The following is a 24,996-nucleotide window of genomic DNA, read 5'->3' as shown; positions in this document are numbered from 1 at the left end:
CCAGTTGCATGTCCAGTGCATTATTAACGCCGCTCATCACCAGGCTCTTCTTGGGAAGCTTTTCTGTTTTGTTTGATTTTATTTGGTTTGATTGTGTTTTGGGGAGTTTGCATCCCCTCGTGCCTCCGCCATGTGAGGAGGTGTGGGCTTTAATTAGTCCGCACAGGTGATGTCGAGACTGGTTTAACGACCTAAAGCTCTGCTCTCTATAAGCAACTCAGTGAACTTTCTTGTCTTGGCAGGAATGTTCTCTTTCCCCAAGCCTCCACTTCTGTAACGGGGCGAGGGACTTGGCCACCAGGCGCTGGCGTGCTTAGGACTGATCTTTAATAACCACGTTTTAATATAACAAGCAGAAAACAGTGGGCAGCATTTAGTGTGTACGTAGACGCCTGGGGGTTTTTATTCTGTGTTTCACTGAAATAAGCACTCTGGAAACTCAAGAACGACGGAAACCTTGGGTATGCTTGCGCGGAGAGAAAACCGTTGCCGCCGCTTCCAGGCCAATGTCTTTAACAAGAGTAAATGCCAGAACTGCTTCAAACCCATAGACTCTCACACGCTCAGTGAATCCGATTTATACGGGGTAAGAGTTGATCCTCTCTGAACCTTTCAGAATGATAAATCACGTTCCTCTATGGTTGTCAGATCTCTCTCTGTTTCTCTCAAGACTAAACCTGTTAAGGAAGGCTGGCTCCTTGTCGCTCCTGAGGGCATTAACTTTGTCAATCCTTCCCACAGGAAACGGGTAACAAGGCTTCGTATTTTTAACGGATGTTGGTCTAATATCAATTCACGCTTCCCAGCACGTCGGTATGTTGTCTTTCCCTCTGTAGAAATGGCAGCGGCGATATTTCATCCTGTACGAACACGGGCTTCTGCGCTACGCTCTGGATGAGATGGTACCTTCACATTTGTATCCAGGGGAAAGTGGTTATTCCTGTCTCAAAGTTTTTTCCTATAATTCTGTGTGTTGGGGGTAGCCTGGTACTTTGCCTCAGAGCAGTGTCAGTATGCTTCAGTGTCGGGAGGTCCTGGACGCCTCGTCTCTCACGGGCTTCCAGAACAGTCTACAGCTGTGTTTCAGTGACCGAGACTATTACATAAGACCAGAGGACGAGGAGAACATCGCTGGGTAAAGGCTCCTCAGACACTACACATGTCCATGCTGTTTCATTTGGGTTTTGGTGTATGTGAGGGCTACTGGATTAACTAGGGATGGAACTATGGCTGGAACAGTGGTCATCTGTTCAGAGAAAGGCAGAGAATTTAACGTCCTACAAGTTTCAGTGGGCAAAAGAACCTAACTCTTGCCTTTTAACATGCCACTGTACTGTTTGGTTTTTTCACTTGCCAGATCTTGTCCAGAGTAACTTGCATATTTATCAAATTATTTATTAGAATGTAACTATGTAAGATCTGGGGTTCTTCCTGTTTCTGCTAAGTGTGACCATGAGAATGGTGCTGTCTGGGGTTTGAGGGTGTTGGTATGTTTAACACTTTGATGGTGTATGTGGTTTGTTTTTTGCTTTTAAACCTTCCTTCTAATTATTTTGAACACATTTTTCTCCTTTAAGACTGCAGTAAAAAAGGCTGCAGAAAACTGCAGTAAGTCTGAACCAGTGTACCTGCCTCAGTCTAGTTGCTATCATGAGTGATCATGGATATTGGTGATGCTCAAACTGAGATGTGTAACATGGTCATTGCAGTAGCCTAACTAGCTAACGCCTAGCAGCTAAGTAAGACTGGAAGTGCAGGTCCTGCTGAATGAGGTTGTTTGTGTGTCTATTCATTTAACCATCTCTAGGACTTCAGATCAGCACCTCTGACCCACTTTAGTTGGTGTTGGAGGGTCTGTCACCTTGTATCACTGATGCAGGTGCTCTGGTTTAGACTGGGATTTAAGTGACTTTCTGTTAGGTGGCAAGAAACCCTAATGGTTTACCTGAACGCTGCTAAATCAAACCACAGTAAGAGGAGGAAAGCGCCCACCCACTCACCAGTACGTACCTGCGCCTGCACACACCCGCCAGTATGTGCCTGCCCCCCCCAGCAATCAGCCTCTAAGACATGTTGAGTTGACGTGTAAAGTTATTTATATACGTGTGTAATGATGTAGCTATGTGAGCATAATCACTTTTATTTATATAAATGTATTAATAAATTATATAGGCAGGCACTGGGGCTGTTCTCTTGGAACAGCTTCTGTCTGCTTGATTGATCTTTAGCTCTCTGGTTCCTCTAGCTCTGCTGATTCTAGACTGATTTTAATTACAAGGGAGGGAGAGACTGTAGTTATTTACTTGGTTGTCTGAGCAAAGTGGAGTTAAGATGTCCCTGTTTTGAAATGGTCAGACAGAACCCTAAGAGTTAATGTTGGGTGTCTTGGCAGGGTTCTTGTTGGACATTTGTAGAGGGTAATGTCAATGTCTGAGGAGTGAGGACATTAAGTAATGTGTACACCATAAACGGTATACTGTATGTTCACTTCACACACAATTTGAATCTCTACCCCACCCTAACTGAGCAGACAGCACCTGATGGAGGACAGACGTTCAACTGCATGCCATCTCGCAGTCCTAGCAGCACTAGGAAAAGTAGTTGCGTCGCCTGTAGCCCTGCAGTGAACCAAAGCGCAGCTGGTGTCAATAGCAGTGATGGCAGCAAGGTGGCGTGTGGTGTTGGCGCGGAGAAAGACGTGGATGTCTGCTGGAGTAAAAGCCAGCATGCTCACGCACCAGCAGCTGTGGGGGAGGGTCCTCGGCTTCCTTCCTCGCCGAGGGTAGGGCTTCAGGAGAAAGAGGCGGGGCTCGTGTGGAGAGGCGGACCTTTGCCTAGCAGCCGCCCCGCCTCCCCCGCTGCATACTTGCCGCTCAGCCGTTCGCTCGCTGCCTCTAGCGCAAGTGGTAAGAAAACGGAGGGGCTTTGTGGGAAGGCGGGTGGCGTTTCGTTTATGCCAGTATTTCCCCTTCGGTTTTCAGATAGTGAAAGGTTTTGGACGTTTCCCTGATATCCCAGTCCGTTGTGAGGGGGCTGGGATACTGGGAGGTCGATCCCTGATGACTGGAACAGGAAGCCCTGTTTCTGTCTCTGTCTGGTGTAGCGATACGTTTTAGTGGACTGAGGTACCTTGCTGATCTGTGCTTTAAAGTCCTGGTGTAATTTGATTTTTGCTGGCTACTTGTTGTGCTGTAGGACACAGGTTTTTCCTGACCCGTCGTACACTTGGGCTTAAACACATTAATTGTCCTCTGTTTCGTCTTGCAGATGTTCAGAGGTGGGGAGACTTTGAGGGTGCGCACTCCTCCCTGGAGAAGAGGTCTGTGGTTGAGGACTTGCAAACTGGCTCTTATCTGGATTACAGGTGTGAACACACCCTTGCATGCACATTCACTGAACATGATCTCCATGCCCCGCCCACCTCTCTGATGGGACCGTGTGGGACCCACAGGGGTGGCTTTGAAGGTGTGGCTAGATGCTTGAGGGACAAATGGTTAGTGTAATGGAGTAGGGGCATGGTAGTGGACGCACATGCTCAGAGCAAGAAAGGGAGGAGCCCAGAACACGTATTCCTGGAGGTCCACCGTCTCTTAAAAACAGCAAGTAAGAATAATAGTCATTAGAAATCTTTACTGATGTATAGTCATAAACTCTGATCATGCTAAGACCGTCGTATTCAACTGTCGACAAACAATTTCACTTCAGTTTCTTCAGTCACATTTATGTCTATCTTGGGCAGTTGCTTTTGGTTTGTTTTTCAGGATGTCCTAATGGCTGTCTTCCTGTTGGTCACCTCATCTGCTTTTTTAAAACCTGGCCAGTCATGCTGCTTCACACATTTCCATGTTCTAGCAATTTAAGTCCATAGGTGGTGATTTTAAGTAAGTAAGAGAAACGATGACTAATGCTGTTTTCTTGCTGCTGTTGGTCTGTGTGTTGTAAAACACCGTTTCAGGAGGTCTCTGGTGATTGGTCAGTTTGCAAAGGAAACTGTAATTGAGGATTATTCTTCAGCCTTCTCTTCAGAGCACAGCTGTGAAAAGAGAACCAATCTCAGCACAGCAAAGGTATCCTTCACTCTGCTGCCTGAAGGGGTGACTGAGTTCTTGAATTCAGAATAAGATCACCATGAAAGGAATATTTTCTTTGTGTAGAACCTGTGCTGCACATGTTCTTTGGGCTTTGGTTTGGATTGGGAGGTCCTGTTGGGTCTTGATCAGGGATTTGTGCTGTTCGGTCTGCAGGTGTTTGCTCATGAGCGGGAGACCTCTGCCTTCACCAGGCAACACTCCAAATCACTGGAGCGTCAATCCCTAACAAATCTCTCCCCTACCGTGAGTACAGCCAATCAAACTCTGCCCTGCCTGTGACCTCACACAAGCCTTGTCTAGGTGGGGGGGAAATTGATTTATTTTTGTCCTTCACTTAGCCTGACCTTCTGAATTTCAAAAAAGGATGGATGACCAGGCTGGGAGAAGATGGGAAGGTGACTGGAAGCCTTTGACATCTGATTTAAGAGCAGGTGTTTGTCGGGGGCATAACTGTGTGTGTGTGTGTGTGTGTGTGTAATACCAGTGGAGGAAGCACTGGTTTGTTCTTGCTGACCAGTGTTTACGGTTCTACCGGGATGCTGTTGCTGAAGAGGTATGTGTGCCTGCTGTTAAAGGAGTTCTGTTTGTCCTGGGGTCTCAGCACTGCTGGTCTCAGATTGGTCTTTACTCATCTCATAGGCTGCTGATCTTGATGGTGAAATCGACCTGTCCAGCTGTTATGAGATCACAGACTTTCCTGTGCAGAAAAACTATGCTTTTCAGATTCATGTGAGTCCAGGTATCCCTGTGTTTTAATGTGTGCATTTACGGGGGTGGGGGAGGGAGGTATCTTAAATTCCCTGTGCTTCCTCTAGACTGAAGAAGGAGATTTTGTGCTCTGCGCAATGACTTATGGGATACGCCGGAACTGGATTCAAGCAGTTGTGAACAATGTTTGCCCAGCTGTTACTCCTGACGTCACACGGTAATGTCTCTTGGAACGTCCCGTTAACCCCATTTGTGTGCGTATGATTGGTTTGTCCATAATGGGGCTGTGGTGCAGTCCATTTCCCCCCCCCCCCTTGTCATTCAGAATTTATTCAAAAAGTTGCAACAATATCAAATCAGTTTTGATACCAGAAGTCTTTTCCTTCTTTCACAGCTCTGTTGCTCAGAAGGGGAGTTCTGGTGCTGGGCATAAAAGCCCCTCCCCTCTAGACAACAGCCAACCAGAGAAGGGCAGCCGCATCACCCAAATGCGCAAAGACGGCCGTTACAACACTTTTGATTGGGCAGAGTTCAGTCACAGGCAGCAAAAAAGGGAGGAGTGCAGTAGACGGGCGGGGAAAGGATTGGCGTGTTTCCATAGAGAGACGGTCCGTTCTGTGCCGTCGTCACCTGAAGAGCCTATTGGAAGCTTGATCAGGCGGGACCAATCAGAAACAACCTGCATTCAGAAAGAAGATCGTTTACGGGCTCGCAACACGACACGGCCTGCAAACACGCCCAACAGCACCTCGCTGTCCACGGCAACGTCCAGTTATGCTGCCTCGCGCCCAAGTGGGGAGGAGACTGGCTGTGTGGATGCTCGGGTAAAGCAAGGCTAAGACCAAGACTGCTCCTGTCCATAAACGTACTGTTAAACGAGTGTTAACGTAACGTCCTGATCTGTTGGACTAATCTTCCCTCCATGCAGACCGAGTGGGAGGAGGAGCTTCAAACCGTTTGCAGGGATCTGAAGGCGGAACTAGATAGAAGTGGGAGGGAGTTCAGAGACTTCAAGGCCCGCCTCCAGGCTGAACTGTGCGACAGTCAGGACCGCCTCCGTGAGACAGAGGTGAGACTACGTGAGTCGGAGGCGTGCTTGCAGGAACGGGAGGGCCTGCTCGCAGGAGTGCAGCGTCACTTGGAGGAGGTGACGGGATGTCTGAGGGCCACGGAGGAGGCACAGGTTTTGAAAGACATCCGCCTGCAGAGACAGTTGCGCCTCCTACAGGAGAGTCAGGAACAGGAGAGGAGGAGTCTCGGTGACAGCTTGGACCAATCAGACCGGCGTGTCCAGGAGCTGGAGGAGCGGCTCCGGCAGAGGGAAGCAGAGCTGCAGAGTGCGTTGGTGAGAACGGAGGAACTGCAGAGGAGGTGCCAGGAGCTGCAGGCCCAGCTGGAGGAGTGTGATGGGGAACTGGGCCAACTGCAGGCGCGACTTCGCGGTGAGGAGGCGCTGTACTACAATCTGGAGCACAACTATGAGCGGGTGCATGAGGAGCTGGAGTCCGTGCGCGGTGCCCTGTGCGACTGTGAGAGGGTCTGTGAAGACCGCTATGGTGCTCAGCTGGACAGGAAGGAACAGGAACTGCAGGAGATGACGCTCAGAATGGCTACCTTGGGCCTCACTCTGCAGGAGACTGAGCTCAAGCTCGAGCAAGCCCAGCACCAGCTCCAGGAGGACCTCGTCACTCAGGACGCACCGGCAGAGCCGCAAAGCATGCTGGGAAGCCCAGACATTGGGCAGACGACCACGACCCATGCGCTGGCCAATTCTGGAAGACGAAAGGGCACTCGGGATGACGATTCCCAGCGTGCGATGCGAGCACTGGAGAGCAAACTGTGCGACACGGAGGAGAAGCTGTGGGAGATGACGCTGCAGCACCAGGAGCTCGGAGATGAGGAGGCACGTGTGCTCCGGACTCCCGCCACACCCCTGAGCGGCCATCTCCCAGGACGAGGTCTGGAGAAGCTGCACTGCCGAGCTTTCTGTGGGCTTCAGGGGGTCCCCTTGGAGAGCACTCCTAAAGAGAGGGCTACCAACGCAGACGTGGTGATGAGCTCTGGGCTCCTGGATCATGACTGTGAGGATCCAGACAGGAGGGGGGGGTCAGGGATGGCTGCCAGCACACTGGCACTGGTTATCCAGAGGATGGCGTCTGCACTGGAGCATCCCAGCAGAGAGCTACAAGACAAACTGTCAGAGCTGCAGCATGAGGCCCACAACCTCAGGGAGGCTTGCTGTGGAACTCGTGAAGTGAGGACTCGAGAGAGGCTCGCTCAGATCTTCGCTTTCTGTCGGGAGTTGGACAAGATCAACGGCACACTGGGTGACTCTGAGATCTGTAGCCTGTGTGTGACAGCCGAGCTGGCCTACCTCATACACGTGCTCTACACGCGTAGCTCGGAGGCTTCACCAGTCACACTCTGTAGTGAAACGTACTCAAACTCCAAGCCCAGGCGAGCGCCCGCCAGCCCGTCTGACCTGGCCTCGCCTGGCCAGCGGCACTCCATGGGCACAGGGCACGCTGGGCTCCAGGGCGGAAACAGGGAGCGCCTGGTGGCTGAGTTGAACTCTCAGGCCCGGACGCTTCAGGCCCTGTCCGTCCAGCTGCAGCCTGCTGTGCTTCCTCCTCCCATGCTGCGGGTGGCGCTGATCCAGGCTATGCTGGTGTATGTGGTGAACCGCACACGCATGGCTGTGCAGCAAGAGTGCAGTGCTGAGTGCTGCCGAGCGGTGGCACTGTTTCACCAGCAGGCCCGGTGCTATGAGCAGAAACAGCGGGAGAGTCAGCAGGCTGCGGACAGGGCCAAGGCCAACGCCCAAGCGAGGGGGCAGGAAGTGCGGAGACTGGAGGCGGAGCTTGACGACAAGCTCTGTGGACTTCAGCAAATCCACGAGGAGGAGATGGGTCGACTTCATGGGTATTACAGCCGGAGCTGTTCCGGGGAGACGGCATCCACAGGCCGGGACACGTGTGTAGTAGCTTATCAAGACGGGATCCAGCAGCTGGAGGACCAGCTTGGACGGATGGAGAAGGACCTTCTCAGCAGTGAGGATGCCTCCCTCAGACAGACCTACGAACAGGAACTCGAGACCCTGAAGGTACACGTGCATACACGCTGAACTCTGCATTGTTGTAGAGATTCCAGATGTTTCTCTGCCCAACTTTGGGGTTTTGAGGGCAGTTTTAGATGGCAGGTAGTGATGGCCTCTATTTCAGGTGTGTTTTCTCTCCCCCCTCCCAATCTCAGTACACGTTACGCTCTGAGAGCTGTTCCCGGTACCGGAAGACTGGGGCTTTTAGATTTCTATAGTGCTCTTTACAGCAGCCATTCAGAGCAGCTTTACAAATGTCCAAATTTAAGCCCCCAGTGAACAAGCCAAGAGCAACACCAGGAAGAAACCCTGAAAGGAACCGAGACTCACAGGGGGGCCTGTCCTCCTCGTGTGTTAGGCTACGTGTGAGCAGGGCTTTAGGACCATGGAGCAGAGCCATCAGAGGGTAATTGAGGAGCTGGAGCGTCGGCACCAGATGGAGGTGGAACGCCTGAAGGAAGAGCGGGAGAGAGCACTGCAGGAGGAGGCCGAGGCCACCATCACCGGTGTTTACGCTCACTTCACAATACCCAAGTGTCTGCACTTCACGGTGTTGCAGTATGACACAGTAATTGATCAACACATGGGAACCAGCCATGTGTGGGTGCGTGTGCTCATGTTGGCTGGTCTGTCCTGTGTGTATGCAGCCATTGAGGCCATACACAAGGCTCATAAAAAGGAACTGGAGAGAAGTCAGAAGAGTGAAGCGAACGCTGACCTCAGCAAGCTAGGGCAGCAGTGCACGTGAGCATTGGTATTTTCTCCTGTTTAATTAGGTGTTCTAAAGGTCGTCACATGCTATTTGGTTGGTAAGTGAAATTCATGTGTTGCAGTGAGGAGGTGGAGTCTCTGCACAGGGAGCTGGAGGTTTTGTCTCGGCAGTATTCTCAGAAGTGTCTGGAAAACGCCCACCTGAAACGATCCATGGAGATGGAGAGACAAGCCCTGATCTCCTGCAGGAGAGAGAACCAGGACCTCCACACACACAATCAGGTGACTGCCCTGGCCGTGCACACCTCCCCACATGCAGACACTGGCTCCATTTTTTTTTTGTGTGTAGGAGCTGAGTAAGCGCGTGTTATCTGAGCTCACCCTCATGCAGTCTTCTGTGACTGGAGGAATGGACCTCACACCTCTATCTCAGAACAAAGATGTGTATCAGCTGCAGGTAAATACTGTTGTTTTTAGTTAGATTATTAGGTGTTTCCATAGTGGCTGCTTAGTATATTATTAAGCAATACCAAAAATGGCTAGTACACTAACTTATGGACTGCATGTGTTTCTAATGATTTGAATGTCTTCTAATCTGGTGCAGTTGGAAGATGAAGGGTTAAGTGTTTCTTGAAGTAGCAGAGACTGGGGGGGGGGGGTGTGCGCAGGTGACGCTGCGGGTGAAGGAATCAGAGATTCGGTGTCTGAAGCAGGAAATCCTGTCACTGAAAGAGGAGTTGCAGGCTACACACAGAGTAATGCACACCTACCGTTCATGCATGTTCAGGGGCAGTGGTGTCCCAGAGGTTAAGGTACTTGACTTGTAATCAGAAGGTTGCTGGTTCAAGCACCACCACTGCCAAGCTGCCACTGTTGCTCAAGTTGCACTCAATTGTAAATAAGTTGCTTTGTATAAAAGCATCAGCTAAATGTTGTAAATGTATGTCCTGTTGAAGTGCCCAAGCTGACTGTGTGTGCTTGCATGCAGCATTCTAAAGAGGTTTTGGGATCCAGGTATCCTAGCGACAGTGAAGGCCACGGCTACACCCCTGGTAAGTACACATGCTGCTGAGCTCATTTCCTTAAACCAACTCTCGGACCTTACTGATGTGTGCACTGCAGAACTGAAGTCCAGAAGTAACCCTGACCTTGTGAAGCACCAGGTCAGGAGGCTGCGTTTGGACCGGTCCAAGGTTGGAGCAGTGCTGCTTCTGAGGTAGTAGGACACTATCCAGCCGCAGGTTCTTAAATGTGTCTGTTATCCTTCTCAGAGTCTAATGGATGGCGTGTCTGTTCAGGAGAGAATGAAGCTTTTTCAGTCACATGACAACAGGACATGAGTCTGCCTGTGTGTACTCATGACTGCTTCTCTGTTAATGTATATTAGTGGTGACTTGTTTGTGATATGAGTGTTTATGCCTGTCCACTTTGCTGTTTTGTGGTTTTTTTTTTTAGTGCCTTTTAAAATTGAACATATGCTTGCTTTACAATTATGATTAATAAAATCAAGACCTTTTAAACTCCTAGTCAGTTTGTGACCCATGTCACTGCTAAAATATTCCTCCATCTGGGTGAAGAAGCATCAAAATGGGCCAAGTACTATAAGAATAGGATGGTGGTGAACTGTAAAGGCGTTATGTAGCTGTAGTCTTGACAAACGATGTGAAGCTGTCTAGAAAGTACAGTAGTTTGGCCAGTGTGGGACAGTTTTAAACGTTAGATAACCAGCTCAGCCAGGAACAGAGTTGGAGACCCCTATCAGCCTTCCTGTACCCAAAACTGGGAAGAAAAGAGAAATCCCCTCTCATGTATGGTAGTTTGACACTCACTTGGTAACTTGGCCACACGTTTGAATTTAATTCCCCGCCCCCAACTAGCGCTATAAGTACTAACAGGTATTGTTGAACCACAACGCCTGTCCAGTGACTAGAAATATTGCGTTATCAGTCGTGTTTTAAATGTGGTGGTTAGTTGGTTTTCTGCTGGCACCGTGGAGCTCCAGAACCTCATCTGTCCGCAGTGAGTCAGCACGACTGAACTCTCCACGAAGGCTGAGCGCTGTCCACAGTTGGTTTCCCCTCAGCTACCCTTAACCATCTAATTCAGACAAGCGGCCACACAACGTCTGTACAAGTCACTGGACCGTATTTACATAGACGACACCATGCCGCTCGCAGTATTAGCAGAACCGTGCGGGTACAATAACTGTGCATGCCAGCGCCGACGGAGATCAGAGCTCGGTTGTACGCCTTGGGTTCGTCCCGAACCGCAACCCGTCCGCTTCTGATCCCATACGTCTGCGAAAGGTGAATGCTGTGCTGTAATGTTTGAGGTTGCGGGGTCGATACTTGTACAGTCAAATGAATTCGTATGCAAATGAATAATTGTATTTATCTTAATTTGTTTACACACAATTTCTCTGTGAACAAGTTTTACAAAAGATAGTTGAGTATTTTTGTCTGAGTGGAAAAATTAACGTTTACCTTCAGATTTTTATTCTGCCAGTGCAGTTGTAGTTTACAACACTTAAGTACAGCTTGTTACCCGGGGACGGTGGGGCTTGTAGGGGGCGTGCTCGTCACCTGGATCACCGGGTAATTGGAAGCAGTTGCCCTTGTTGCATGGACGGTAACGGACTCTTAGGTTATCTGAGGCTATCGGAGAGGAGCGCTCGCTGGAACCTGAGAAGAGGCCACGGGGAGAAGCGCTCCTCTAGACTTTCAAAGCTGGCCCGTTTTCGGAGTTGACTAAGCAGAGTTCTCAGACATCTCCAGTGTCCTCTCTGTCTAACCTTTCGTCTCGTTTACTCGTGGCCTTTTTGCCAGTGCTCTGTGCTTCAGGGTATGTGGACGTTTTGAAGAACACACTGATCCTCAAATCAAAACCTGGAACACGAGACGCGCAGAAATCAAGCATGGTGGAGCGAATGGCTCAGACATTTAAAATATTTAGAAACCTTTACATCTACGTTTCCAGTTTTCTTGTGGTAACTATACACAAATGTATACGTATATCCTCCGATGTGTTCCCTGCCACACTACACAGTTAGGGTTTACTGTTGGGGTACTGTTGTGCTTTCCTGTCTTCTCTAATTAAGCCGGTCCGGGTTGTTTCGGAACTCAGCGGGTGTTCGCGACAGACGCTTAACCGTAAACTCTTAACCGTAAAATGGGTACGCGTTGCCTCTGAGATTAATTGGAATATTATAAACTTGTAAAAACTGAAATTTAGCTTGTGCTACTAATTTGCTAATTCACCTCTCCAGATTTAGTTTAGCAGTGCAAGTACCGTAAAATCTGAAATCAAATAAAAATCGATTAAAAAATTAAAAAGGTTCCCCACATCCCTTTGTTCAGTCATAAAAATGTTAACGTGCACTAGCGTGTCAACCTGGATTCTTTCTGTTGTCTTACTATCGGACCGACCGTCTATGAAGTATAGACGGACCCCCACTTCACTCACACTCTCTCCCCCCCACACTCGCACACCCTTGTGGCCGTTTTTACCCACATGCACTTTTTCTGTTTTTCTTTGCTTCAGAGCTGAGGTAATCTACAGCCACAATCTGTCCGTGTTCACCGGTGAGTTCTTTACGTCCGTGTGCGAGACTCGACACAAGCGTGACTGCTGACCTGCTGTCACCCCCGAAGCAGCCAAGGCTGCCTCAACACTTCATCTCCATAACAAGAGTCCCTGAGGTCCAGGACCAGGATGTGGTGGTCCCGCGTGTCAAGCCACACAATGAGCTGCACGGTGTACTTGCACATGGGATTCTGGCTTAGGAGTTGCAGCATTGTAGCCTCATCTCAACGTGCAGTGATGAAAGTACTGGGCTGGTAATCAGAAGGTTCCTGGTTCAAGTCCCACCACTGCCAAGTTGCCAATTTTGGGCCCCTGAGCAAGACCCTCAACCCTCAATTACTCAAGTTATGCTCAGTTAGAATGAAGTTGCTTTGGACAAAAGTCTTAGAGAAAAGCTGTAAATGCCAGAAGCTCCTGGTTTAGACTGAGGGTTTGTGTTATTACCAGCAGGGCTCTGGTGAAGATCCCAAAGTAAAACAAAATCCAGGTTGTGAAGGTGTGCTTGCCTGTTTTGAAGTGCTCAGTAGTGTTTCACTTCGAGTGGGATTCCCCCCTGCCCCCCAAATCAATAAATAAAATATCATTGGAGCAACACAGTCCATCAAATAAAAAGAACACGTTTTTCTTGACCCATGGAGTCAAATATAAAAAGCTTGTAAATGGTAAAAATAATGTGAATGTAAGATTTTTATATAGAGATAGCTATATTTGCTTGATTACTATATGTCCCCTTTGGCAGTTCATGAGTTTTTGCATAGGGGTGGTAAAAGGCATGCGGAACTCTACCACGAGTAAACTGGTAGCAGCCACGAAGTCGTTAGTTTTTTTTGTATGAATAATTTTTAATATTTAATTTTTCGATCTTGTAAATAAACCAACGAAAAGCCCTTGATCTTTGTCTTATTTTAATTCATTGGTAAGAGGAAGTTATACCCCTGCGTATTGCAGATTTAGCTATTACACATTACTTTATGTCCCGTTATAGGCTGGTGCTGTGCATTACGATGATTGGCTGTAATTTCCGTTTGTAGCCGTTAGATGTCGTACTGTATCGTAAATTGAACGGAACTAAAGGAACTGAAGCCCGTTCTTGACGTGCTACCTGCAGATTTGCCCAATTATAGATTTTTTAAAAAACTGACTTGCATCAAGTTTGTTATACGCATTTACACATGTTTGGTGCAGGAACTTTAAAAGGTTTCCCTTTGCTTGTAGGATGTAAATGTAAAGTTATGCTATGCTACAGTTATAGTCCCGAGTTACTCGTGTCTCTGAACCGTTAATAATTGGTGGTCATTTTCTTTGTTGACAGTACCCATGGTTAATGCAGTGGAAAAAACATTTGAAAATCTCATTAACTTAAAGTGACAATACTATTTCTGGGCTGATGTTTGCAGACTTAGCACTGCAAAAGTGGATGGTTTTCATTACGCTAAGGCAAGTAACTTGGCTCCTAAAGCAACTACTGTGTGTTTAATGGCTTCACTGAGGTTTTTAGGCCCAGGAACAGCGCTGAACTTCAGTGCGACATGCCAGATGTGCAGTTCCCTGCCTGTGTTCTGTGGTATAAGGAGAAGATCAGCCATTTTCCTCTACGCCTTTTAGCTTGAAATCCTTACGCAACTTATCAGGATAATAATCAGGCTGAGCCATGTGTTTATGCGAATTAAAGAGAGAACAACACCAGCAACACTTCAACTCTGGCTGCCCAGTGTCGACCAGAGGGGGATGGGCGGCCCTCCTGTGAGTCTTGGTTCCTCTCAAGGTTTCTTCCTCATGTTCTAGGGAGTTTTTCCTCACCACTGTTACCCTTGTCTTGCTCACTGGAGGCTTGGATTTGAACATTTGTAAAGCTGCTTTGTGACAACTGTTGCAAAAGATGCTATAGAAATAAATCTGACTTTTGACATTGAATATAAAGCTGATGTATAATATAATGTTTTGTTTATTTGCATCATTGTGTAATGTCCATATAGTTTTTGATGTTTAAGATACAGTCTTTATCTTAGCCTTACACCGTGCAGCTGCTGGCTGTCACAGATTAGGTTACGATTACGGTTATGTAGCTGTACGTATTTTCTGACCATGTCTCTGTGGTGCATTTCTGTGAACAGTTTGGGGTTTGATGAGACATGTGTCATGCTTACATATTTAACGTATGTGTGTTTTTCACTGAAATAGTATAAATAAACTGAGGACTAAAATGAATTGTTTTGCTTTCCGTGGATGTGCTACAGAGGCAGCTCACACATGGTGAGATGGCAGTTCCAGTCACATCTCCATTTGGCTTGTGAAAACTTTATTCTCACCTTCTGTTGGCTGGGATCAGCAGAGTGACGGTGAGTTCACCAGGTTTGGCTAATGAAGGCACTGACAATCATGATCAATCAGTGCGCTGGGGCTTCAGAATGGCACTGGAAAGTTCTGCGTCTTTCAGAGATGTAATTAAATACACCTCACTTAAGTGTCAGGGCACGCTACAGAAAAAAGCCCACTCCTGCTGTACAGGTAAATGTTGGGGTGTGTGGGGTCCTGCTGTACAGGTAAATGTTGTGGTGTCTGTGGGTTCCTTCTGTGCAGGTAAGTGTTGGGGTGTGTGGGTTCCTTCTGTGCAGGTAAGTGTTGGGGTGTGTGGGTTCCTTCTGTGCAGGTAAGTGTCTGTGGGTTCCTTCTGTGCAGGTAAGTGTTGGGGTGTGTGGGGTCCTGCTGTGCAGGTAAGTGTTGGGGAGTGGGGTCCTGCTGTGCAGGTAAGTGTTGGGGTGTGTGGGGTCCTGCTGTGCAGGTAAGTGTTGGGGTGTGTGGGAAGTGTCACATTCTGATTGACAGCAGGAAACTGACAAGTTTCTCACATCTCTCTTTTCATCGCCTTCTTTACATCTTTCTACAGCTTTGTGGAAATTCTGTCTTCTGTTGACTTACTATTTTTTATGACTGATGTTTTTAACCACCAGCTTTACTGAGACCTGACCTGGATCTTACTGACAAACAAGGCCCAGGTTCCAACCGTGGAGAGACGTGCCATGTCTCATCTGTCCTGCCAGTGTTGGAATACACCAATGTGAAGACACGGTGAGCAACACTCATCACACCACTTAAAGGAGAAAGAATGTTGGCCAGGAACTAGGAAATGGTCCCCTGACTATTTTAAACATGGGCTATTAAGAACAGCTGGAGAGGTGTAGGGGTAATATTTGAACTTCTGTCTGTCTTCTTATGCCATGTAGTAATGTACCTGAATTATGACATGCAATGTTTTAAAATCAAAGTGCAAACCTTGTACCTGTTTGTGTGTTGTTTGACTCAGACTCTGAGACCAGCCATTAAAACAATTACAGATCGAAACTAAACATACGACAAGTACCAAATACTCAGATACTCCTGAACTGTGCAAGTGCAGAATTAAAGAATGCCTCCGCCGGAGAGGACCCCCCTGTAGACAGGTCCATCCTACACTCCTGTTCATACTTATCTTTGTTATTTAAACCTACAGGTCTCTGGAGACGGTGCTGCTCATCCCATGCATCGCTTCCCCAGATCCTCAAATTTAGGATACTTTGTTTTTTTGTGGATTTGTTTAAGATCATGGAAAATAAAGAGCTCTTTAGTGCAACCTTGCCTCTCGCTTGCTCTGTGCCGTCACTACGTCACACCTCGTCCTAAAGGGCTGTACGATTTGTTGGTTTTGGTCCCCACTTTAGTCTCTGGCTCTGACGGACAAACCTCAGTGAATGTGACGTGTGTCGCTGTCACTTTGGACATACAGAAATGCAAGAGCAGGAAAGAGCCAAGGCAATCGCTCACTAGCGCAGCTAATGCTGTATCAAATAGTCTCATTCCCTTATAATCCATGCGAAGCAAAGTAAGTGTGTGTGTGTGTGTGTGTGTGTGTGTGTGTGTGTGTGTGTGTGTGTGTGTGTGTGTGTGTGTGTGCTGCCAATACAAGCATACGCTGGGCAGCACGGGTTGGGTGGTTAGCATGTTTGCCTCTCAGTGCTGGGGTCTTGGGTTCATGTCTCTATCTGGGTGGACTTTCCATGTGCTCTCTCTGTGTCTGTGTGGGTTTCTTCCCGTGTCTACAGTTTCCTGTCACAGTACAAACACATGGAAGTTAGGTCACGCTAAAATTGTGTGTGTGTGTGTGTGAGAGAGAGACTGAGACTGAGTGTCTGCATGCCCAGTGATGGATGGTGCTCTGTGCAGTCTCCCAGTTGAGAGTACACTGTGTGTGACTAGTTGCTGCTTCTCATTGGTGTGTGTATGTGTGGATTGGGTGTAAAAGCAGAGTACTGGTTGTAAAATGTCTTTGGGTGACCCCTAAAGAACCCTCCGCTGCTTGTCTCTGGACCCCAGTAGAGGCTTCTGTTGCCCCTCCGTGTCTGCTTAGGCGCTTCTGTTGCCCATCACTGTCTGCTGGCGGAAGCCTCACATGCTGCATTTTCTTTCCTATTTCCTTCCATTGTGTTTAGTAAACAAAACTAGTTCATATTTCTGTTGCCAGATATTCTTATGTAAGGAAATATTCATTTCCTAGAATGACTTAATATACCGTTGGCAGATTTTTATTCCCTTAAAACTGTAGATTTACTGGATTGTTATTGTTTTTATTTACTTTGTAGTCTTTTCTGAGCCAATAAATTCTAAAAATGTTTGTCAGGTAAAAGTGGAAAGAATTTAGAATATGAGGACTTGAGTTGAAGGAAGCACAATACTGATGATGTTTTGACAATATAATTCCACTGTTAAATCTTAGAGATTCTTGGTAAAGTGCTGTAATATTTGCTATGTCTAGTAATTCTTTTACAATTATCATTTAGACAGACCCTAACAAATCAAAGCACAACAACGGAAACTTCCTGGAGTCCTCCCTTAGCCTTGGGGTGGTGGGTTTGACCATGAAGAGGAATTTCTCTGGGTCTTGTACTCAACTGTTGTTCCAAAAGTTGGTCAAAGTTCAATGAGCTAAGCCCTGATTGGCTGACAGACGAAGGGGCCGGAATCACACTGGCTGTAGGAAAAGAGGATTGTGGGTTTTCCAAGGGTCAATGTTACTGGAATGTGTACTGAACTTCTCAGGTGCGGTTCTTGGAATAACATTCAGCTTCTAACACACACACACACACACACACACACACATACAGCAGCAGGAGGAGGAGGCAAAGAATATGTGTGAGATACCAAGGAGCTGGAAAGCTCATCTATTTTAAGTGAACAGTTAACAGAAACAATAAACAATGTAACCTGTTATATTTTGCAGTTGGTAATAAAGTAAATAATAAAGCACCAGTATCTCCCCTGCAAAAGTGTCCCTCAAAAACAAAAATAAAGCTTCAATCAACAAATCATAAACACTCTACATTAACTTAAATATTGATAAGAAAAGCATAATAACAAATACGACATACAAATATATGAAAACCACTGAGGGCTTCACGCCAACCAGCTGGCGTGGTCACGCCAATCAAAACAGATCCGTGAAATACCTCTCAATCTTAAGGACGTAGAAGTACATAACAAAGTCTGATTTAACGGAAAAAACATAAATATATGTGAGATGGATGATTAACAAAAACAGGGTTTGTTTATTTTTCCCGGAGGAATTCCAACCATGTTTGGTAAAACAGCTCCATTCTCCGTGTCGAAGAACTCGAGCGTCTGCGTGCTCAGACGTCCGAGACAAATTCTCAGAATTCATGGGGAGTGATTCTCTCTATTTACATAGAAAATACACTCCAATACACTATTCTACCAAATTACTATGTATTTACAATATATGCATAAAAGAAAATGTATCAAACTTTAAACTGAAATAAATAGCCATTTTTTCCCTGTGTGTGTGTGTTCCTGAAAACTGTAAGCATAGTAGCGTTTAGAATCCAGAGTCCAGGAATGAAGTAGAGAACATGTTCAAGGCTCAGGTAGAGGTGATAGCGACGCATGTTTCTATAAGGTCTTTATCTTCTAGAATGTTCTTAGGCTGCTCTACTGCTGGTGCTGGCTGTGCTGGTAGTTTCTAGGCTGTGCACACACGGGCCATGAAGCGTAGCAGCTCTCTTCTCAAAAGCACCGACCATCTGTTTGACCACCTCGTCCAAGAAGACTGTAGCCAGCTGAGAGTGCATCAGGGATTTGAACTCAAAGGTCACCTGGACATGGACGTGGAGAGCAAAGAGGTCAGTAAGCTCTTAGAATGTAAAGTGGTCTGATCACAGGCTGCTTGTCAGAGTAGGTAACACACGCTTCACTTGAACAAATGTCATATTTTAGTTCAGAGGTAGACATGCATATGTCTCTAATTACAGAATCAATCATGCTTTGTTGTTTCCACTGTTGTCATTTTATCAATAAGCCTATAAATTTCACGTCCCCCAACTCCCTGCACGTCCCCCAACTCCCTGCAGGTCCTCCATCTCCCTGCACGTCCCCCAACTCCCTGCACGTCCCCCAACTCCCTGCACGTCCTCCAACTCCCTGCAGGTCCTCCAACTCCCTGCACGTCCCCCAACTCCCTGCACGTCCCCCAACTCCCTGCACGTCCTCCAACTCCCTGCACGTCCCCCAACTCCCTGCACGTCCTCCAACTCCCTGCACGTCCCCCAACTCCCTGCACGTCCTCCAACTCCCTGCAGGTCCCCCAACTCCCTGCAGGTCCTCCAACTCCCTGCACGTCCTCCAACTCCCTGCACGTCCCCCAACTCCCTGCACGTCCCCCAACTCCCTGCACGTCCTCCAACTCCCTGCACGTCCCCCAACTCCCTGCACGTCCCCTAACTCCCTGCGAGTTGGTTTCTGTTCCCAGTCTGTCCAGTGTCTTTTTCTCCAGTCCCACTGACAGGCAGGTGATAGAGACTCTGTTGCCACTCTGAAATCTTTACACAAATTGCCTCTACCGGACATGAACCCAAACCCGACTGGACATTAACTCTACTGGATATTACAAAAGCAAAAATGGAGAGCCTGAAAACAACCTTTGCTCTACTCTAAGCTCTGTGGCCACTCTGGCTAGGGGCTGAGAGGTCTGAGATTGAGAGATGAACACACGTATATCATATGTATACCGCGTGTGTGTGTGTGTGTGTATACCGCGTGTGTGCGTGTGTGTGTGTGTGTGTGTGTGTGTGAGTGTGTGTGTGTGTGTGTGTGTGTGTGTGTGTGAGTGTGTGTGTGTGTGAGTGTATGTGTGTGCGCGTGTGTGTGTGAGTGTATGTGTGTGTACGTGTGTGTGTGTGTGTGTGTGTGCACGTGTGTGTGTGTGTATGTGTGTGTACGTGTGTGCGCGTGTGTGTGTGCGTGCGCGAGTGTGTGTGCACGTGTTTGTGTGTGTGTACGTGTTTGTGTGTGTGTGCGCGCGTGTGTGCACGTGTTCGTGTGTGTGTGCACGTGTTTGTGTGTGTGTGTGTGTGTGCGCGTGTGTGTGTGCACGTGTTTGTGTGTGTGTGTGTGCACGTGTTTGTGTGTGTGTGTGTGTGTGTGCGCATGTTCTTAAGCTAATTATATAATGCTAGGTTTGGTGATATTACAGGACTTACATAGAACGCCACATTGCAGGAGTCACTTTGGCTCCCGAGATCAGATGTGAACCGCCATAATGTCTCGAGATGACTGAAGAGTGATCCATCTGTACACACAGCCTGACACACACACACGCATGTTCAGACTTGGCCCACATGGCTTAGCAGACAGCACCCCCCAGGGCAAAAAGATGGGAAGTGAATAAACTCTGTTTACAACAGGAGACGTTCTGCTATTCACTGAACATCACCCAGCCTCTTCTATGCTGCCTGCATTATTGGACCTACAGCTGTACCCTTTACTGAAGAAAGCCACAAATTCTCAACACAAAACATGTCCCTGTGGAGAGCTTTTGCACATAGATTTGGCTAATTTCCAAAATGAATCTGAATTAAGATGGTTTCCCATGAATTAATGTGAACTCGTGTCTGACATGGGCTGTGGCACTGGCACTTACCCGGATTTGTTGATTAGGAATGACGCTGACCTCAGAGACGTAGCGTTCCACAAGGGGGGGGAATCCGATCTCCAGCAGCGCCCGCACATTCCCACTCCGCCCCTTTGTGACCTTTGACTTCCTGCACCACGGTACAAACTGCTGGTACTGCTCTATGTTGGCTACTATGCTGTATATCTGCTCCACGGAATAACTGGAGACAAACACAGAAATGATTCCCTTTATCTTAAGGCTGTTTGTGTGTGTGTGTGTGTGTGTGTAAGTGTGTGCGCGTGATGATTTTGTCCTCTCACCCGATAGTCCGGTTCTCACGGTACTGTATCCTTCGAGCTATGAGAGGGGTGAGCAGATTAAGGAAGTTCCGGGTGGGTACGACCTGGGCTGCCGCAGAATGCAGGGGCGAGGCAGCACTCTGCGAGGCTACGGCGACCTGAGAGCTCAAATGTCTGTCAGACACACAGCAAGAGAAAGAGAGCAGTAGAACACACAGAGAGTTTCCCTGTTATCAAACACTGGTACATTGGTAAAATGGTAAATTAGTTATTTTATATTTTGTTACAGGTTGCAAGGATGAAGAAGAGCAAGGGGGGGTCACTTTGATAACACGTGCTGACGGATGAACAGGGGTGTTACTAACAGGCGTGAATGACTTTGAAGTCACTGCGAGGAACACGGACAGCCAATAAAACCTCACTTCCTCGGAATCATTACCCAAAAAGAAGAAAGAACTATCTTAAATCCAAACAAAGCCTACGGGTTACTCCAGTTCAACACTGTAGAGTAGATGGATTTGTCTTTAAGTTCCTCTGAACGCTGAGAGGGAAGCGCTCCCACGACCTCCACTAACAACTTTACATTCCCGTCTGCACAAACTCGGCGTTTAACAGCTCCAGCTAAACACCACAGACCGCTCAGTTTAAAAAAGTAAGCTAATAAAATAAAATCGTTTTATTTTAAATAGCCTTTAGTCTTTAAATTGAATGTTAGTTACATTTTTTAAACTAGGCGTTATATAGTATTACATACATTTTTAATTAGGGGTTATAGATTTGGAGGACCCGCGCGCACAGAGTGCTCTCTCCTGGCTCGAGCGCATTTAAAGGTAGCACGCGCTTACCTGACTGCGGCTTGTCCGACTCTCGCCAGGATGACACGCGACCTCTCAGCCAGTGCTCGAAGGAACAGAGAAGCCTTTCTCGCCATTAGCTCAAGTTAATAATGCCCCGGCTATGAATAATTTGCTCCTTCCTCTCCGAACTGTAACCAGCGAAGTCTCCGGTTATCACCGCGGGTTGTGACGTACGCCCGGTCGTGACGCGCTGATCGCCAGGCAAGGACGTCACTGCGGGGAGTGACGTCACCCAAGGGGCGGTTCTGGCGTCGACCGTGGTCAGAATAACTCCGTGCTCATCGATATCTCGGTCCCTATTTCAGTATCTCCTCTTTCTCTTTTGTACTCTGTGTTTTCTCTTGATTGAAGTGCTTCTTTACATGTTGCGTTTGATTGTAATGTGACATCATTTCCACCATGGCTAATCGGACTCCTTCATGTTGTATTTCTATTTACTGTATTGTTTATATTTTTCTTGTGCCAAAAAAGGGAAATTCTTTACTTGATATTAATGGTTCACAACATTTAATATTAATTATATGATTTACTAAGTTAAAATTAATTTATATAAGTTCAATTAGCAGTGTTCATTATGCTCATACATTCAAATGATGCCTTATATAACTAAAGTGTGCTTTGATGGTATAGTATATTTCACAAGTATGAACTTGTAAGTCTTAAACTTAACAACCAACAACTTTGTGCACCATAAATATGAATTCTTTATCTTTTATTGTGGATATTGTTATGGTTCCAAACATTTTAAACTGGTCTCTTAAACTGTAAGAGAGTATGAATTTGTAAGAGTGTATACATGTGTGTGGTGTGTGTGCATGTGTGTAATAGAGTATATATGTGTGTGTGTGTGTGTGTGTGTGTGTGTGTGTGTGTGTGCAAGAGAGTATGAATTTGTGTAAGAGTGTACACATGTGGTGTGTGTGTGTATATATGTATGTGTGTGTGTGTGCGTGTGCGTGTGTGTGTGTGTGTGTGTATGTATGTGTGTGTGTGTGTGTGTGTATGGTGTGTGTGCATGTGTGTATTAGAGTATTTGTGTGTGTGTGTGTGTGTGTGTGTGTGTGTGTGTGTGTGTGTGTGTGTGTGTGTGTGTATGTGTGTGTGTAAGAGAGTATGAATTTGTGTAAGAGTGTACACGTGGTGTGTGTATGTGTGTGTGTGTGAGTGTGTGTGTGTGTGTGTGTGTGTGTGTGTGTGTGTATGGTGTGTGTGCATGTGTGTATTAGAGTATTTGTGTGTGTGTGTGTGTAAGAGAGTATGAATTTGTGTAAGAGTGTACACATGTGGTGTGTGTGTGTTTGTGTATGTGTATGGTGTGTGTGCATGTGTGTATTAGAGTATTTGTGTGTGTGTGTGTGTGTGTGTGTAAGAGAGTATGAATTTGTGTAAGAGTCTACACGTGGTGTGTGTGTGTGTGTATATGTGTGTGTGTGTATGTGTGTGTGTGTGTGTGTGTGTATGGTGTGTGTGCACGTGTGTATTAGAGTATTTGTGTGTGTGTGTGTGTGTGTGTGTGTGTGTGTAAGAGAGTATGAATTTCTGTAAGAGTGTACACATGTGGTGTGTGTGTGTGTAAGTGTGTGTATGTGTGTGTGTGTGTGTGTGTGTGTGTGTGTGTGTGTGTGTGTGTGTGTGTGTGTGTGTGTGTGTACATATGAATGGACTTGCCTGTGTTTGCTCTTTACACTGACCTTGACCTTGATGTTTTTGCATTTAAAATTCAATGATTTTTTCAGTGCCCACATCAACTCTGTTGTTAAATCATCTTTTTTTTCCCATCTGTGGAACACTGATAAAGTCTTTCCTCTCTCAGTCTGCTGCTGAAACATTCACAGCTTCATCTCCAGCTGCTTGAACTATTGCAAATCTCTTCTGTTCCTCTGTTCAGACTTCAGATGGTTCAGAACTCTGCTGCTCACACACCCACCCACACTCACCCACACCCACCCACACACCCACCCACACCCACACTCACCATCACGTTACACCTATTCTCCAGCATCTTCACTGGCTTCCTGTAAAATATTGTATTCAGTTTAAAATACTCCTACTCCCCTACAAAGCCCTAAATAGCCTTGTTCCGTCACACCTGTCAGATCTTCCTTAGCTGGGCTGCGTACTGCCAGCCTACACGCCGATGGTGCTAATGCTTCTACTATAATCCTTCAGCTCCTGCCATGTCCTCTACATGTTCTGTATACTGGACATGTTGTCTTATATGTCTTTCAGTGTCTTTTCTTTTTTTGTACTGACTATTGCAATTCACTTTTGTAAGTCACTCTGGATAAGAGCGTCTGCTAAATGTTGTAAATGTAAGTGTCTGGGTCATTGAAAAGCTCTATATAAATACAATGTATTAGAATCTCATCATTTTGGTTTTATTTTTTGGTTTTTACAGTGTCACAACAAGTTGTGGTTTTGTATAGTAAATTAGTTGAATTGTAAATATGTTTACAAATTTCATCCAGGTGAATATTTCAGTAGTAGTCAGAGCAGTAAACTTTTTCAGAGAATGTTGCTAGTAACAGGCGCCTCCACCCCCGCACAAAGCTCACATTTAATGATGTGAACGTGTTAAGTGTTGGTAAACGACCCCAGGAGAGTCTGAGATTTAAATGTGAAGGGTGGACTTGTTTGCATTGTTAAGTGGTGCTTTGTATGCATGGCCTTGGCAGAGTAAAGCTTGTGAGTTATGTAACCATGATCTGTATCATTGAGGAATATCGTGCTATATACTGTTTTTGTGTTTCATATCTGTGGATCTGAGCTGGTTGTGTGATTCTTAAACCAACTAGTCACCAATCCACAGGACACTGGAACAGGCGAGAACAGAACAGCAACCAGACAAATCCAGTCACCTTGTCTCACAGACAGGAACAATATGTCTTAAAGAGGTGTGTGTGTCTGTGTGTGTATGTGTTTGTGTGTGTGTGTGTGTATATATGTGTGTGTGTGTGTGTCTGTGTGTGTGTGTGTCTTTGTGTCTGTGTGTGTGTGTGTGTGTGTGTGTATGTGTGAGTGTGTGTGTGTGTCTGTGTGTGTGTCTGTGTGTGTGTCTGTGTGTGTGTGTCTGTGTGTGTGTGTGTCTAATATCTACCTACAGTCCAAACAAATGGAAACTGCAGAATGGTGGGAACATGATGCAAGATTCTGGCTTGTTCAGACCTTGGCTGATGTTTGTCCCATGACACTCTCTGCCCTTGGGCTGCAGTGTTTGGTCTATGAGCTGGGACCAGTACAAACCCACTATCACTCGCACAGCTAGGAGGGCTGGACGTGTGGGGGAGAGGAGCTGGACAAGACCAGGGAGGGGGTGTGGCCAGTGACAGGGGGTGTGGCCAGGGAGAGGGGTGTGTTTGTTATTGATAAACAAAACCAAAAAATCCCAAGGTTAGGACGCAACTGATGTTTTCCATATGAGGCAGAGAGAGAAAGGGAGAGAGAGAACACTAGAGCCCACTGTTTGTCCTCTGTTTGTACATTTTTATTCTATCGTGCACAAAACACTGGACCATATACTACATATATCAGACCATACTACATGTATCAGGTGTTATTATTACTACATACTACATGTATCAGGTGTTATTATTACTACATAATACATGTATCAGGTGTTATTACTACATTCTACATGTATCAGGTGTTATTACTACATACTACATGTATCATGTGTTATTACTACATATGTGTATCATGTGCTATTATTACT

The 24,996-nt window shown here is 46.6% G+C and overlaps 3 protein-coding genes and 1 long non-coding RNA gene across 4 annotated transcripts in view; 2 read left to right on the top strand and 2 right to left on the bottom strand.

Moving 5' to 3' along the window:
• The first annotated feature begins 2,563 nt into the window (after nucleotides 1-2,563).
• Nucleotides 2,564-13,068, top strand: LOC113589851 (adventurous-gliding motility protein Z). The gene is made up of 18 exons (XM_035524488.1): nucleotides 2,564-2,906; nucleotides 3,196-3,364; nucleotides 3,956-4,067; nucleotides 4,245-4,334; nucleotides 4,430-4,486; nucleotides 4,576-4,644; nucleotides 4,731-4,820; nucleotides 4,907-5,016; nucleotides 5,194-5,623; nucleotides 5,728-7,902; nucleotides 8,255-8,402; nucleotides 8,544-8,640; nucleotides 8,730-8,889; nucleotides 8,957-9,064; nucleotides 9,276-9,362; nucleotides 9,596-9,659; nucleotides 9,730-9,823; nucleotides 12,148-13,068. The coding sequence occupies exons 1-18, from the start codon at nucleotides 2,564-2,566 to the stop codon at nucleotides 12,236-12,238; spliced, it is 4,494 nt and encodes a 1,497-aa protein (XP_035380381.1). The 3' UTR covers nucleotides 12,239-13,068.
• Nucleotides 13,069-13,638: 570 nt separating this feature from the next.
• LOC113589865 lies at nucleotides 13,639-15,799 on the top strand. Its single transcript, XR_003412038.2, has 4 exons — nucleotides 13,639-13,932; nucleotides 14,427-14,528; nucleotides 15,141-15,258; nucleotides 15,680-15,799. It is a non-coding gene; the product is annotated as an uncharacterized LOC113589865 (long non-coding RNA).
• Nucleotides 15,800-17,356: 1,557 nt separating this feature from the next.
• si:ch73-141c7.1 (coenzyme Q-binding protein COQ10 homolog, mitochondrial) lies at nucleotides 17,357-21,438 on the bottom strand. The gene is made up of 5 exons (XM_027029724.2): nucleotides 21,273-21,438; nucleotides 20,449-20,601; nucleotides 20,156-20,348; nucleotides 19,716-19,817; nucleotides 17,357-18,332 (listed from the first exon to the last, which is right to left on the bottom strand). The coding sequence occupies exons 1-5, from the start codon at nucleotides 21,356-21,358 to the stop codon at nucleotides 18,159-18,161; spliced, it is 708 nt and encodes a 235-aa protein (XP_026885525.2). The 5' UTR covers nucleotides 21,359-21,438; the 3' UTR covers nucleotides 17,357-18,158.
• A 3,347-nt stretch (nucleotides 21,439-24,785) lies between these two features.
• hsd17b1 (hydroxysteroid (17-beta) dehydrogenase 1) overlaps nucleotides 24,786-24,996 on the bottom strand; it is a 6,919-nt gene continuing 6,708 nt past the window's right edge. Inside the window, exon 7 of the mRNA XM_027029726.2 lies at nucleotides 24,786-24,996. This exon is cut by the window's right edge and continues 450 nt beyond it. The gene's annotated coding sequence lies outside the window, so the exon portion shown is untranslated.

This window comes from Electrophorus electricus, chromosome 1 (genome assembly GCF_013358815.1).
Source record: "Electrophorus electricus isolate fEleEle1 chromosome 1, fEleEle1.pri, whole genome shotgun sequence".
NCBI lineage: Eukaryota > Metazoa > Chordata > Actinopteri > Gymnotiformes > Gymnotidae > Electrophorus > Electrophorus electricus.
This window is presented reverse-complemented; position numbering and strand designations above follow the sequence as displayed.